The sequence below is a fragment of the Streptopelia decaocto genome (assembly GCF_964273445.1).
Source record: "Streptopelia decaocto genome assembly, chromosome: 4".
NCBI classification, from domain to species: Eukaryota; Metazoa; Chordata; class Aves; order Columbiformes; family Columbidae; genus Streptopelia; species Streptopelia decaocto.
The window spans coordinates 2,471,328-2,488,518 of record NC_138658.1 but is presented as its reverse complement, the minus strand read 5'-3'; the positions used below and the strand labels follow the sequence as shown (position 1 = coordinate 2,488,518).

Sequence of the window (17,191 nt, the reverse complement as noted above, 5' to 3'; positions counted from 1 at the left end):
TGTTGCCAAATATTTACCAATAAATAATTAATTACATAGTGACAATTTATGCTTTTTATTGTTGTAAAGCAGGACTAATGTGCTTTTTGTGTGAAGATCTGCTACACTTCACAGAAATAGTTACACTGAAGTTTTGCATTTAGCTTGCTTTTTATAGTATTCTGCACTTCATAGATCTAAACTTCACATTTTGTCACATTAGTTCATTATAAACTCTGTATATTGGTATAGTCAATGCAGCATGAAATTATATTTAAAGTATCAACTTATCATTTTAAGAAGTGTTTTTTTATATTGGAAAGAACATTTTATAGTGGTTTTCGATATCTAATACCTTTAATATAACTAAAATTAGTTCATAAAAAAAGGGATGCCTTTTGGAACAGCTACTTTACACCGGCAACAGGAATTATAGAAATGAAGTAGTGCGAGTTAGGGAAACATAAGTGATATGAAGTGAATGACTACTAAGCGTAAGTAGACTTTTCCAGTAGGGTGCTGTTTGGTGACAAACTTGAAGAAGGAGGTCACTTTGCATCATGCTTTGGTGATGTTCTTGTGGGCAACTTTGAGCTCACTGTTTGTCTATGAGAAAGATGATAGAAGGAAATAACAGTGAGGAAATGAACCTTGCAGTGAGAACAGCGCCATACTAGACCCGTTTCCAAACTGCTGTCCACGTGTGAGTTTTCACCCGATCTGGGTATTTGTAGCTGCAGAGCCCGGTGAGGAGAAGCAGGACTGGCCTGTGATGTGTTGTGTTGTCTTTCCAGGAGAAGGCGCAGTGCTTGCAGAAGGCTCTGGCTTCCCAAGCCGATAAATCCACGCAGACAGAACTCGTTGGCCATGATGTAAGTACCTGCATCAACCAGTATTTTGTATCGTGTCTGTGGGTGCTCAGAATTTGTCAGCCCGTTCGCCTGTGCTGTTGTGTCCATGCTGTGATTTAGCGGGATTCGCTGCAACACCACTCATCGTTTGCTCTTAAATGATTCTCAAATATGTTCTGAAACATGAGAAGATAATTACAACAATTTACCCACATGTCAGTGCCCTGTTAATTTTATGCTTTACAAAGAGCTGAGAATTAGCATAAGCGAACGTGGTTGATATGTATTAGTGGATTCTAATTTTTTCAGTATTCATTTACACACTTACTGACAATTTAATCGGGTCATTATGTTTGTCATCACCATGTGCTGTCCAAGCAATATTTGAATTCTGCATTATAATGGAGTAAATACAATTTTGCCATGTAATGTTAAAGTTTTGTTTGTTCAAGAGCATCCGTCATAATTTCTGCCATGAGGTGAGTTGATGGTATGTATTCTTATGCAAGAACATGGTCAAGGAAGATTCCTTAACTGTAGAAATATATTGTTTTTTTCAGTTTTTTAAAATGAAAGTATTTTACCTCTGGGGATGTTGGTTGAATATGTGTAAGAAATTCACTTCTTTATATGAGCTTTCTTGAGTAATCTTTGATTAAGAATGCCACAAAGTGGACTGTTTAGCACAGTTCTATTCTGTGATTTGAGCAAAATCTAATGATGCTTCTTGCTAAAGACTGCTCTGCAGAATAAGACTGCGGTTTTGCATTGATGCAAATCGAGATATTGCTTCAGTTTTGTAAAAAGAACAGTGGAATTAAAGCAGGTTTTGAAACCTTCTTTTCACCATGTTTTGTTGTCCACGATCTTTGGATGATATTCTGAAGAGAGGAACATGAAAATGTTACTTTTTAATCTGAAAAGTTCTTGAAGCAAACTTCACTTGGGTGTTTTTTCAGACTGTTTTTTGAGCTGATTCAAGCTAGGAGTACTAACCTTTTTTTAAAAGTAAAATACTTTGGACAAAAATGTAGTTATTATTTTTGTATGTACTACTCAGCACTTGTAGGTTGTGAGTTGCGGGTTTTTTGTTGTGGGTTTTTTAGGGCCGATGAGGCAGTGCTTTACTCGTTGTATCTATCCACACTGATTTCTTGTTCCTGGGTTGCCAAATAGGACCCCTGTTGGAATTTACTGAAACTGTGAGGTGTATATATTAATGGTGAAAACACTGTATTATTCAAAAATACTTGAAAACATTTTTGCATGTTTCGGTGCTATACCCATTTCTTCTGGGACTAATTATCTTTAACAGCTACTTTATTACATCTTAGATGTTGAAGAAGAATGAAAATACGCAATTTGTGGGGTTGGTTTGTGTGGGTTTTTCTGTGTTAGTTTTTGTTTGTTTAAAACACATATGGTTTATGCATTTAGTTGTTCTCTTAGCAGTCCAATATGTGGTATCTCCTGCTGCAGAGATCCGTGCTGTTAACGTGGCTTGCTTGGCTTTCCTTTTTCCAGCCCATGTTCCCTTGGAGTTTGGGGCAGGGGGAGGTTTTCTGTCAGTAAAACACAAGATTGCAGATTTTGCAATAAGGTTAGAACCATCTCTCCCAAACAGATACAGTTTTCTGGCTGACATCTTAGTATTAAAGATGATGAAAACAATTTTTAAGAAAATCGTTTTCTTTACCAGCATTCTCTTCAACATTAGTGGAACACATTTTCCAACCTTTGCTGGTAAAAAGCCTCTTTCATGTTGTGGTTGCAATGGTATATTTTCTTACATAAGGTGAAGCAATGGAAGCATAGGATGTTTTTGTATCAAACAACATATCCACCTATGTTTATCTTGTACGAAGTACTTGCGAAAGCTGCATTACAAAGAACAGAGGACAGAGAAAGCTGAACTAATCTATGGGAATAAGACATGCTTACTGTGATCATCATGAAGGGAATTCAGTGAAGAGGAGTGTGCAACATTTTTAGTAATATCATTTAAACTTTTGGTCATTTTTGTATTAGATTGTGCCGCTTTTCTTCAAAGGAAGGCTCTTACAGGTAATGATGGGTTCAACTGAGTTTCTTTTGAAACCAATTACACTTGTATTCTTGGCTTTTATATGAGACTTCAAAGAGCAAGTTGTAGCCCTGGCAAGTAGTATCTGTACATCATTTTATTCAGGATGTGCATAAGTGTGTATAACTACAAGAATATTGTGCTAATGTGAAACTACATTAAATAGAAAAGCACAGACCACTTCAGAGAATGCAAAATATTTTCATCCCATTAGTCACACATTCTGAGAATAGAATACATTGAATACTTCAGATATCTAGTTTAACAGGTAAGCAGAAAATCTAGGTTCATTCTGTCATCACTACAGATTTGCCGCTGTAATTCTAAACTAACAAACAAGTCACCTATTTCTCCTTAATGCAAACTTAGTAACTAGCAATAGTCAGACAAAAGTGTCATCAGGAATTTGTGTAGCGTTATTTCATCAAGGTTGTATAAATATTGATATACACTTCGGAATGTAGCATTTTGGAAATCCTTAAGTTAGTGATCTGTGAATATTTTGGTTTATATTGCTTCATGTTATTTTGTTTCACTATATAAAATTAATAGTTGCCTATATTGCATTAGAAAAAAACCTAGGACAGGTTAGCCCCCAAAAGAAAGCAATGCTCTGGTTTTTGGTTGAGAGGCTGCTCTTTGGCACTGGAGTTCATTTAGACGCATTGTTAAAAATAAAATGGAAGTTCTGACTTGGACTTAGATGGGTGGTTTGGGTAAGTCTTTGAGAGGTTACCAGAATGGAACCTTATGTATTGTGTTTTATGTTATAACACGATTGCAGTTGGATTCTGGCTATCAAGATGATCAGCAAAGTTTAGATGATGCCATTTTCTGCAATGCCTGTAAATAGTTGGATGATACTTTGGATAGATTTCTGTTTTCTCCCAGGCAGCACACTGAGATTTTTCAGCTGAAATTGCTTTAGTATGGTATTAGCAAGCAAGCGGAAGCTGAAGTCTCTAGCAGCAAAGATAATGTTTCTCATAAAGAACTGTCTGAACTGGAAAGCGCACTGCTCAATCTCCGTTCCGTTTTAAAACAACCTAACAAGAAACTTAATTATGGAATTAAAACAAAGTTTATAATCAGTTTTGGTAAGGAGGAAAAAGGTCTTCCCTAATGAAAAATGCTGCATTTTCCTGAAGTGATTAACATGACCACTTTGCTACTGGACTAAATGGAAAGTAAAATATCAAGCCAGCTGCCAAGTGTATTCAAAGGAAGACATTAGAAAGTAATCCAGGTTTCTTAGAAAGGTAATTGCTTTATACTACAAAATGTCAGGGGATATCCACTTTATGATGGTCCTAAACTTATTGTTTTCCAATATGTGTACTGAGAATCATTTAAAACGTGTTGGGAGCATTGCAAAAAGCACCATGTGCACAACAGGTTGATGTGGGAGACTGTTAGAAATGATTAATGTGTCTAAAATAATCAATGCCAATTTAAAATCCTTCACCTTCTTTTGGTAGCAAAGCCTTATTTTATAGAGAGATCAAAGAATGATTTCTTCCATGTCGATCAGGTTACTAAAACAGCAGCAGATGAGCAGGTACAGTCAAGTAGCATTTGCGACTGATTACGAGATCATGTTGAGTGGCTGTTGGCTGAATAGGTGCTGCAGATTATCACCCGGGCATCCCATAAACGCTCTGCAGCTTGGGCCATTGCTACTGAGTTTGCATTAAAATGTGTCTCAGAAGCAGAATTAAACAATCACAGTAGAGTTCTCTGTTTCTGGCACCAAAAGAATTTCTAATCAGCGCCACTTTGTCAATATTTATCAGTCTTTGGATGAAAAGAATTTGTTCTTCATTGTGTTCTACGCAGAGTAGAAATTCCTAAAATCTGGTGTGGTTTCTACAACCTGTTCTCTGTGTTTGCCTCATGCTGATATTATAGGTTTCCTATCTCAGAACCTCTATTCTGTTTGTTGTTTGTCTTTCACACTGAGAGTAAAGCCCTCAGTGTCGCCTGCTTCGCTGGTGTGAAATGAGATGCATTTCGCCACCTTCACCAGAAAATACATCATGCTTCTGCCTCCCCCGCCTTGGACACTGATGGCCACCTGCTGTTGTATCTTTACCACTACATTATTTTTCTCCATATATTTCTTATTTTCTGAGTTTGTTTTCTAACATACACAGTGAAATAGTGCAAACTCATGCATAATATACCTTTCTCTCATGCAAAATCATTTTAGAAGCTCCCTTTAGAAATCAAAGTCTTTGCTTTGCTTGTACTTCTGTGTACCTGCTCGTACTGGATATCCAAGTTGTTCTTGGCATGCTAATCCCATTCCCATAACTTCCTCTGGCAATCATTTTATCTTCTTCTTATGTCTGATTTCCCTAGTATACAATTTCAAAATAGTATTTCAAAAATCTCTGTGTTTTAGGATGTCCTTGTACAAATTCTGTTGAACTTTCAAGCCATTAATACTGAAATATTATGCTGGAACTAGTTTGGTTTTAATGATTGCCTCCCCCAGCCCTTTCCAAACATGTTGCCTCGCCATCAAACGCCCGGGTACTTGCTGTTTGAAATCCAATATCTATGGCACTATACAAAAAGCAATACAGGTTTTCATGTAAACAAGCTTCTAAAGTAACTGGGTTCTGGGACAGAAAGCAAGACTTGCCATATGGAAAATACAGGTTTCCAATGATCTGCTTTAATTCCACATCTGATTATCAGCAGCTATTACGCATTTAATTTTGCCCTCTCTAGGAACGAAGAACAGTAAAACTTCCATTCCATAGTGGTGCTCAATGAGTATGAATGAGCTTTAGTTTTGATCTGTGGAATGCAAGTTGACTTCCGACTGCTTGTGTGTTGTTTAAATATTTGTAGTAATATTGTGGCTTCACTATATCATAGCTGAGTTTCCTCATAGACCAGAACTTAATGTAAAACTGTAATCTCTGTATCTTTGACAATGTTGTTTTCCTGTAATATACTCTGCAATAACTATGCAATGTTTTTCTTGCCTGTTAAGTTTTCTATCTTTCTACTTATTCTACATTTCTCTGTCCGACTTCTTGTGATTTGTATCTGCAGCTGTACTGTTGCTATCTTGCTTTCCAAGTGAGATACTTAGAAATATTGACCAGAATCACTAACTTTGGCTTAAATGTCCTGGGGTGGAGTAGAGAAGAAAGGGAAGAAGGAGAGTGTGTAGTTATTAGTACTTATTCATCCTACAAGTTCTTTTTCTGAAAATAATGCTTTCCCCACTTTTTTTTTGGCTTTGGCTCCATCACTGTGTTCTCCTTAGAGTTCTCTAAGTTTACTTTTTCCCTTGGCCATATCCATCTAGACATCTCGTCTCATTTCTTATTTTTACTGTTATTCCTGTGCAGTACTTATGAATATGCCTTACTAACATGTTATTGCAGTAGTATACTTTCAGCACATTATAGTTTTTTCTATCAGAAAGATACCACCAGGCAGTTCATGACCTCTCTAAATATTAATTAAATGAGCAGTTATCCCTAGAATTAATAACATGTTTTACTACATCCGTTCTAACCTGTTACACTAAGGACCGAAAGAAGTAGGACACTGCCAAAAAAAGACCTTTCAATAGTTATTTGACTGAAATTAAAAACCATCGATGTGGAAATGTCTTTGTGTTGTGTGCATGCTGCATGTGGATTCTCTCTATTTGTATAAACTGGCTCATTCTGGAGACCTTTTTCCTGTGCAAACATGACATTTGTTGTACCTACCTGTTTTCTAACTAGGACTGTCATGCACAAGCAGACAAGTCATACTTCTGGTTTTGTGTGCATTGTCATTTAATTTCTTGTTACGTTGATCATTGGTGCGAAAAAGCTTTATTATTACATAGCGCCTGCATGACCGTGTACAGCGGAAATAATCAGTTTTGATTTAACTTTGTGTTGCCATCAAGCCATGCATCTTTAAGATTTCATTTCATTTCATTTCTTTTCTTTATTTTTTTTTTTCTTTTTCTTTTCTTTAAAGGCCCTGTGGAATTCTCCATGTTCTGAAGGCTTAGTTTACAAACCTATCAGCATCTCATTGGTTCCGTCATTAGTAAATTAAAAACAACATCTGGACACTCTTCACTTATGGATTTAATTAAATACTGCTGTATATGAAATGAGCTGCAAGTTACCATTGCTGTCAAAATTCTACTACTTAATATTTGTATTATCAACAATCAGACATCACTTTTGTGGCAGAAATATCTTCATTATTAAATATATCTATGAATAAATTATTAGTAAACTATTAAAAGTTATTATCTGAAATAAAACTCAATTATTCTTACGATTTTGTGCACTTATCCATTGGTCATTCACTCCAATTAAGAAAACTCTTCAGTGAGGCTTGTCTCTGAGACTGAAAAAATATGTCTTCAAGATCTGGAAACCTAAGGAAACCATTGGTTTTTAAGACTGGTGTTTTCTGTCTTCCAGTACTAATACCTCTGCACCAACTGTGAATACAGGGCCAGCACCTTCCAATACGTGTCTATTTGAATGTTCATAATGGTGTAATTCTTACGGCATTTCTGCAGGGGATTGGTAAGATTTTACAAGGTCAGAATTTACACAGATTTATCCCAGGAGAACTGATCCTAAAAACATATGCTTTGATTTTTATTTATTTATTTTTTAAAATCCATTAGAATCATAGCCTTATTCTACTTTTTATTATATTTTCTGAGTATTTCAGCTGCTAAGAGACATTGCTGTTCATCTGGCAATGTGAGCAAAGCACATACTGTGTTTACTGGATGTCTGTGCTACTTAAATGGGTAGATGTTGTTGTCCAAAGGAGATGGGGAGAGAGGTGGAAAGGTAATTCCTGGTTTATGGCTTTATTAAGCAAGAAATCAGAAGCAAACTGGAGAGACCACCACAAACGCTGTCCCCACGATTAGTTACTCAGTGTTCCCTCACCCAGGACTGACTTTACTCAGCTGAGGACGTGGTCTGCACCCACCCCTACCAGGTAAGGTAAGAAGGTGTTTGTGCCAGAGTGTCTTTAAACCTTCCCTGCCAATACCTTTTCTTACTAATATGAGCCCATACTTTAATTTGGTTACTGCTCTATTTTGATCAGATCTCATAGTGTATAATAAGAGCAGTTATCCAACTGGAGCAACTGCTTAGCGCCCGTAGCTTTAATTTCAGTTAAATTAAATTTCACACTACTTGTGTTGAAAAATAATATTTCACCAGTTATTCTTAAATGGATCTAAACTGAAAATAAAAGCAATCAGCTAAATATTCATGCAACTCTGAAAGTGAATGAACCTTCCTCACAGGTGACGTTGCGTTATGGTGGCTGATTCTGTATCACTTAACGTGGTGTTATTGTTTATTAATCATATATCAACTTTATTTGTTTTGCTTGTAATCGCCGTCTTCAGCATCCTGTCTCTCCCCCTTTTCGTAAGACTTTCGGAAACTTCTTTGTGCTTGTAATTGTGTAGTTCTTACTGTAGCAAACACATAATTTAAAGAAACAATGGAAATGAGTATGTGCATTTTATTCTTTTGAAGTTCAGCTTCCTTGTTGAGCTTCATCTGTTGCCGTTCTTCCTTCTCCTGCTTGGCACTAGAAAACTAAAACGGCATTGGCAACTTCCAAATGAGCAAGCGTGATTCTGTTTGATACAGCGTAAGGGGGGGAACAGTAGAAATGGAGTCACTGGATTTAATATTAACGCAGGTTTCAAAATGTTACAGCTAGAGCAAATATTTTGTGGTAAATGTTGAGAGGTTCAGAAGCAGCAAGGATGGTAAGACTTAGAAGCAATGAGAGGCACAGACAAGTCTCCAAAAGCCTGGGGTGGGATAACAGTGGGAAGGTTACATCCTGCTTGAATTGAAGGGAAATCTTCCTCATTTGTCAGTGGGGTTTTTTTAACCTTCAACTTAAGCAATTTCACTATGGAAACATGCAGAACAGTATAAATTGTGACATATAAATTGTTATACTGTACCTCAGTATGTATTTGGGCATTAAAGAATTCCTGTAGCTTGCAATGTTTACAACAGGTCTCTAAAGTAGTTTAAACCACAATCATTGAGTTGGTTGGGGGTGTAGGTGCTGTGTGTGGTGAAAGGGCTGCCAATTTCGTTGTTCATAAATAGTGGCTTATCCTGCAGCTGCATTTCCCCAGTGTTTACCGGTGGTTTATAGGTATGTGTACACTATTTGGTCATTTAGATGATGGTTTAAACTGTTCAGTCTGCTTTAGATGTTTATGTCAGTGTTACAACTCAAAGGGCTTAGGAGGAAGAAGCATATATGACCTATGTTCTACCAGTAATAGAAAATGCCATTTCTATCCCTGACCTATTACTAGTACTTTCTCAATAGAAGTGCAGTGAGAACTCCATCCAGGCTGTGTACTGTGTTCATTTCAATACAGTGCTCTTTTAGTATTCATTTATTCATTTTTAGTGTCAGAAGTTTCTGCTTCGCAAGAGTCAACAGAATATTAACGTTAAGGCTAAAACACCAAGAAGGAGCGTGAAGAAAAAGGATTATTAATGAGATTTGGGGACTAGTAATACATTTATTTTGTAGATAATAAAAAGGCATTAAATTGAAAACAGAATCTTCTGGATACCAGCAATAAAAGGAGAAAAAGTTCTGTTTGGTTACTAGCAAATGCACTGAAAAAATGCTTGCGAAGATATGTGTTTGTGTACTAAATCATGCTGAAGTCAAAAGCGCATGGATTAGATACCATATTACAACTTTATCTTCAGCAACAGCTTTGTTACTTTCAGGCGGTTTTTTATTAATCTGAAAATATCTAGGAAAAGTTTGGTGGTGCTGTTGATGTTCAGTATCATGATGAAATGAATCGATACCTTTGTATTTGATAGCAAAAAGGAGGAGGGCTTGATCTATGTTGCGTAATGGTGCATACATACTATCAAATATTTGGAGAGAAATGCCAACACCTTCACTGACATAGTGTTGTGTTCGAAGGGAAGAACGAGGAAAGCACAACTGGATGAGAGGAATAGATGACAGAGACACCAGGATCTTTGTGCTTTAAATACATGAAACAAGTTTGAGTGCACACTTCAGAGACATGAGCTTTCTGATGTGCAAGTATTAAAAGGTATCCGTGCGAATATATATTTATCTGTGTACATCTATATTTCATCTTGCCGTCTGTTAAATGATTGAGGAGAAAAGATTCATGTGGAGACAAATCTATTACAGAAGTCTTGTCAGGTTATGAATGTATTCTTCGGAGAAAACTGCTACGGAATTGCCCAGTTTCAGGTATTACAGAAACGAAGACAACATGAAGAAGGGCAGGTTTTGCTGCTTAGAGTGGAAGTTTGCTAAATGATCCTATCTGGCTCCAGTGGAGTCATCTTCTAGGATTATGTACGTTTTGCAAGCACCCAGGTACCCCGAAAAACCTCAAGTAATTGCCCAACATGAACAAAAGTCCTGAAACTAGCAGCTGCTCATCCTCCCAGCTTTGCGTGTCTTCCTTCCTCAGCTCTCGCGTTGCCACGTCTGCACATTTCTCTGGCTGTTGGGGGTATTTGCAAACTCGGTTAGTGGTGGGGCTCCTGTTCTGCCTCATTATTCCCCCCTGCTGTTGCTGCTTTGCTTATTTCCTTTTATTCGCTGTACTGTTTTTATTCTCTCTCCACATTACGGTCCCATTTGGCTCATCCTCTCCTTTCCTTCTTTTCTATAAACCGTCATTTCTATCACCCATCAAGTGCGCTTCTAAAACTTCAACAATAACCAGAACTAGAAAGTCACAGCTTTTCTTTTAACTTCTGGTTTTCCTCAGTCTTTTCTGTACTTTTAGGCAGAAGGGAAAAGAAAAATAAATACTTCTTAGGCGAAGTACCCATACAGAATAATTCAGGGACTCGGAAGTGATGTTTTTGCTGTAGTTCAGAATGTTAACTGCCACGGTCCAAATTTGCAAAAAGAAAATAATGCCATTTCGATTCTGTAGAAGTTAAGGTATTTTTATATATCTTTTAAATGTCTAGAAAATTAGATTCATTTATTCCATCTTGTATCAAGTAAGAAAGTCTTGTAAAACTTGTTTATCTGCCCTGTGGTTTTCTCGAATTATATGTAACATTTTCTGATTGGCAAATATCAAGAGAGCATTACTGTATGGACTGCATAGAAAACAGTTTTTAAGCTGAGCATGCAGATGTACAATTGAATTAAATTATTTTGAGTATCTCCAGGAAACGTTTTAGACGCCAGAAGGTTTATGTTGTGCTAGAGCTTTGCAGTATCTTCTCTTCCATAAATAGTGAATTTTCAGTAGGCGATGCCACTGTTCTGGCCAAACACAGAATGGTGTTTATATGTTTGGCGTGTCACACGTGGGTGCAAGTTCCTAGCAGAGTAAATCTAGGGGCACAAGGAGAGCACTCACATGATATATTCCTCTTTCATACCGCTGGTCTGTACACTTCAGTACAGACCTCATAGTTCTTGGTGTTCCCCACAAATACCCGTATCATTCTTAAAGCTGACTCTTGAAATTCTAGGTGAGATCTCTTCTGTAATCATAAAAACAGGAGAATTTAGTATTTTGACAATATTGGGCAGCTTTCCTTCTGCTGAAGATGCTCATTTCAGCTTTGTTTCCATCCTGCGTTTTCCAGCTGTTGCTTTCCCATGCCCCCTGTTTGTAACAAATATAATGTGCTGCTTTACTCCTGATAGATCTAATTCATCTGTGGTTAGTATCAGTATTTCTGCATAAGAATTAAAAAAATGTTCCAAGGCTTGATGCCATGTGCTCATAAAATATTCAGCTCATTCTTGATTTAATTCCAATAGCTTATTGCAGGACCGAATAAAAATCTGGAAAAGCACACCTATTGAGATTTTGCATGGCAAGACATCACTTCGTGTTCACGGGAGGCTTTTCAAAGGCCAAGTTAAAGAAATCACTGAACTCTCCTGTTGTCTGGAGAACTCTTGCCCGGGGGAAACATGCTGCTGCTTCATATTTCCTTAGCCTCGCACTAGGAGAGGAGTTGTACAGATATATTTACAGCGTACGGCTCAATATCTATAGCCAGGGGAAGCTCTGTTTTGATTGAAGAACAAGGACGTGCGGACAGCCTGGCTCAACCTCCGTGTTCAATTTGGGATGCCAGAACATTGGACTGAACTATCTTGAGGCATTCCAGTGAGTCATTCTGAATCTTTTCTGAACATTTTCTTAGTATTTGCGTTTTCTTTTGCACACAGTAAACTTTCGGTTTGTTTACTTTGGGGGGGGTAGGGTGTTTCTTTTCGTTAATTGTATTGCCAAAACTCATCAAGTATAATCACAACAGTAAGTGACATGTTATTCTGTAATCCATAGCTGAACAGTCATCTTCCTCATCTGCAGTTTTCATTCTTGCTTTAAATCTTTCCTTGGAATGTATCTTGTTGTTTTTAATGGTAGGCATATTGATAGTACAGAACCAATAACTTGAAGTGCAAGTTTAGTCAAGAGGAAAAACTTTCCAACGTAGAATAGAATTTCCAATTGGAAAAATGTCATTGCTTATTTTTTTCTAATGTGTTTTATCTAATTCAGCTTCTTTATCAGTTACCATTAAAAAGGATGTATGCTCATTTTAAGGAAATAAGTTGAATCAAGCATTGTCACAGAATCCTTAGGCACTTTATCTGTTTTGTGTGTGTTGAAAATGTATTCTCTGGACTCTTGTTACTGTTGAGTTACTGCATCGGCTGCAGGTTTCCTGAATGCGTATTGAATTCGCACATTAGTCTTACTGACGCAATTAAGCTTTGGCTTGTGCATCGACATTTCAGTAAGAATTATGCTATTTATATATTATAAATAAGTTATATGCTCATTATACCTTGACACTTTCTCCTGCTGTTTGCCATCATTTTCACCTGCCTGGTCTGGAGAAGACAACATCTGGCTACAGAGTCAACACCTGGGGCAACGGTTTGGGGGCAACTAGAGGATCCACACGAGAGATTTTGGACTTAAATTGTAACCTTACAATAGAGGTTTCTGGAGTCAGCATTGCTTTGGTCCTTACGCTATGGGGAAAAGCTCTGCCAATCAGCCCAGTTTTTAATAACTGTACAGCTGCCACAGAACTGCAGTGACCTGAGGGATTGCGGTGGTTCTTTGCTTCCTTAAAAGACCTCATTTTCCATTAATTTATATTATTTTACATAAATTTGGACACAATTAAAGTAACAAAAAACCCCACATATAAGATTCCTTTTAAAAGGGCCCTTTTAAGCTCTCTAGGGATGTGACAGGTTTGGGGAGAGAATATATTTAATCCGCAGGTCAGTTCAGCTTTTCATACTTATGTGCAAACTATTTCCTAGGTTGGTTAAAAAAAACCACAAGGGGAGCTATAATCTGCCTCAAGTGTACTTTATTTAATCACTGATTAGTTGTTATTTTTCCATGTAAGAGGTGGTACACTGGCACTATAAATATCAGAGTATGTGAAAGCTACCAGCCATTATAACTGCCTTAAATTCAGTGCAACCTTTCCAAAGTAATTAATGAAAGGATAGGTGATTGGAAGAAGCGATGTGCTATGTTGGACAGCTGTGCTGGTACCCTCTGAATTTCTTATTTCAGGAAAACGAGAAGTTTGAGCAGCATAATAGATTTCCACCAGCTTGCTCTATGGTTGTGAGATCCAAGTCCTTCCTTTAACAAAACATAAATCACCATCTCGAACAGTATCTTCAAAACAATTCAACTGCTTTCTGAAACCACTCAGCGCTGACATTTTTTTTGGTGAATGGGGTTAGATCAGTACACAGGTATTTATCTTCACTGAAGGCTGCGCAGACATTTGGAACTGATGAGGAGACACCTAACATGCTAAATTTTGTAGCACATCAGAGCAAATACAGACAAGTACCAGCTCCATCCTCCAAAAAACCTAAACGTGGTTCGTCAATTTAGCTAAAGGCAACTGTTAGCATTTGAAATAGCTTTGTAAAGTGACACAGGCGCGGTGTTTTTGGGAAATATGAGTAGCTGGTTGGCTTTGTGGAAGAAATAGTAATTATTTTAAAGGTTTAGGAGGGAGGAGGTGTTAGGTGTTGGATGTTTATCATGGGCGTTTGTTTATTTGTGGTTTTCGGGTTGGTGGCGTTTTTTTGTGTTTGTTTTGTTTCTAATAGAGCTCTTTTTCATTAGTGCATCCCCTCCTTTCTGCCGCTGGATTCTCAATGAGCATAATGGAGGTTTTCCAGTGTGAACCTCTTGTCTGGGAAGTGTGCTGAAAACTTTCTCTCCTCCTAATGAGGATTAATTGCTGTGTCACTTGGTATGAGTGCACAGAACTGTTACATCCTAGAAGTGAGAACATTCCGCTGTGTTTGCCTGGCAGAGGTTTCACCATGGCTAGAATAGAAATCTGCTTTGCTTTAACAAGGTGCACGTAGGCTGCTGTGAATAATATGTTTTTAAAAAAACATATATATATATATATATAATGGGATCTGAAATTGGATATGCTGTTTATTTGTGTAAATAGAATGGTATGACATTTTTTACACAGTCCATATAAACGTATATCTCAAGATTGCCGTAAAAGCCGTTTACAAATTCCGAGAACTAGAGGGAACAGCAGTTGCTCGTTTCATTGGTTTAACTCTCCAAATGTGAAAGTTATTTAAAAGTGATGCCCCGCTCTCCTTGCAGGCCGCATTCTCCATCAGTCTCTATCCAAGGAATCTGCCATGAGATAGACAGGTAGTATTTATTTTTGTTATTATTATTATTCCTTGCACTGTGTCAGCAGATGGCAGGGCCTGTTCATTCAGAATTTAGAAAACCTTGGCAAAATGAATATAAATTTTTCTACCTGCAGAGCACTTGATGGGAACATTAGAATTTGAAGTACAGTACCATCAGCAAACATAAGCAAAGCGTGGTGCTGTTTCACCAAACCCCAGCTTTCTACCACTGTTTAGTTTGACCTTTGTAATGTATTTAATTAGGCTCTGATTACATCTGGTATTGTAACACAGCCATGCGTTATGTGGAAAGGCCACGTTGTGGGTATTGAGGTGTTTATCACTTCTAAGGCAGAGAGGAGTAAATATTTTGTCACCTTTTCTCAGTTGTCTCCTATTTTAACACAATGAACTCTGTGCAAATCAAGCTGGCTCCAGCAGGTGCTCTGGTCCGTCATAAGCAACATGCATTGCACAGTCTTTTTGGGGCATGATCTCTGCTTTTGTATATTTTCTTTTACAAGGCAAGTTTCTGAAATGATACTTAAATATGTAGTTCCTTTAGTTTCTTTTCTTTTAAAGCTGACTTCATTTAGTCTATTACTTGAGCAAGTGTGATTCATAATTACCCTCCTTGTTGATGCTATTACAAACACTAATTCTGTTCGCAAAGACAAATTATGATTAATGCATATCCTTAAAGTTTACACCCAATTACACAGAATATAATCTCTAAATTTGTATAAATAGAAGTTATACTTTTGCACATTGTAGATAACAGGAAATTTTCTGAACCTCCATTTGCATGTGCTAATTAAGGACTGCTTCATTGTATTCACATCTGCAAATGGGTTTTGTTCTCATTACTTAGTGCTCTGTGAACAGAGGAAAATAACATGCCGCTTTCAGCACAGCTCCAAAATACACCTGGACCAGATTTTTAACCTTTTGATGAATTGAAATAGTGGCATTTCATTTAGCAATCGCTATTAATTTAATTACATTTACTTGCACATTAAAAGGAGGGAAATTCTGGATTTATTTTTTTTTTACCATTTTGATGAATACCTCCTTTTTATTCTTGGGAAGCTAAACCCTGATCTAGTGATAAACTTGACTATGGTGTACATGTAATGCCTGGGTCAGTATGCAATAGAAGATTGTTTTTTGATGCTAATTGTAGTAATAAATTCCTTTAAGTTTGGCATTTTTTTAAAATATATTTTTTGCCTGTTCTTATGTATAAGCAGAATTTAAAATGTGGGCAATCTAAAGTTCTGAAAGAGAAGAACATTTCTTGGAGGCTTTAATGTTGGTTCTGTTTTCAGAGGCAAATTAAGAAGTACATATGCACATTGTGATGAAATATGTAATTTGCGTGACATAGCAGTTTAAGCAAAGTATTAGTATTCAACCATGATAAGCTCAAAATAAAACTTAACAGATGTTATTTATATTGTTGATCTATTGCAAACTACCTCTTTCAAAATTAAAACCTGTACCTGACACCCAATTATAATAGTGTTTTTAAATCCTTTCACTGCTTTTGAATAATTTTCACTCTTTGGTTTCCTACCATGGGTCAAAAAAAAGTTAATGATAAACATTTACTAACAATAGTTACAGAATATTTACGTTTCAACTGTCTCATAAAGTAATAGCCACTTAACAATAGCTGGTGATTATATGCTGCTTGGTGTGGTATTTGTGTATTGTTTATTGCATACACACACTATCATAGTTAAACAAAAACTCATTATGATTGGGAAAGATATGTAAATACATTTGATCACAGACATTCTAAAAACTGTCATTGTCGTTCTTGTACTTTCTACAATCCTCGCGTGAGTTTCTAACTGAAATGAGCAGAGGATCCTGTGTTATCATTGGGCTTCACAGTGGGATGTACTGGAGGTCAGTGATGGCACCTTGAACCATTATGGGGGAAAATAACTGAATAGAAAACAGCAAAAGCAAAACTGGTTTTACTTGCTGAGAGTGACCCATTTCACACGCTGCGGAGGAGCAATGTCTTGCCGGTGTAAAAAACTGAACTCAAGCTTAACACGATACTCCGATCCAATGGGTTTTTAAATGTGGGGTCCGAAGAGTCGTGACCTTGGCTTGAGAATTCACAGGGATGAGTGGAAACTGGTTTAAATTGTAGATGTGATGTGAACGGTGTGAGTTTTAAGTCCTTACTCCGGTAAAACTGGTGGTATCCAAAACCAGCTTGGGCTGGTTTACGTGTCTCGTGTGTCTCCTGCTGTACTCAGGAGTGAAGGGTTGATACGCACCATAGTCCCTTGGGGGTCTGATCGAGTCTGGGGTTTCAGTTTTAACTTAATTGCTGAAATTGCCTTTTCTTATGCAAAAAAATGAGATATTTGAAAAAGCATTTCCAGCGTATGTCAGTGTCTGTCAAAAGTCTAATTCTGTTATTAATGATGTGAGAAAAATAATATGCTAACGTAAGTGTAAGTGGTACATAACTTAATTCTATATTATCTTTACAGAAATATTAATTCCT

General features: G+C 37.1%; 1 protein-coding gene across 2 annotated transcripts in view; it reads left to right on the top strand.

Moving 5' to 3' along the window:
- The window catches only part of CCSER1 (coiled-coil serine rich protein 1), a 413,875-nt gene that overhangs the window by 249,150 nt on the left and 147,534 nt on the right, over positions 1-17,191 (top strand). Inside the window, exons 9-10 of one of the 2 annotated variants that reach the window (XM_082050533.1) lie at positions 774-851; positions 6,910-7,126. In XM_082050533.1, the coding sequence (XP_081906659.1) occupies positions 774-851; positions 6,910-6,990 (159 nt within the window). In that variant the 3' untranslated portion in view covers positions 6,991-7,126. Of the gene's footprint in view, positions 1-773; positions 852-6,909; positions 7,127-17,191 lie in introns of those variants that run through there. The other variant, XM_082050532.1, reaches the window with a different exon arrangement.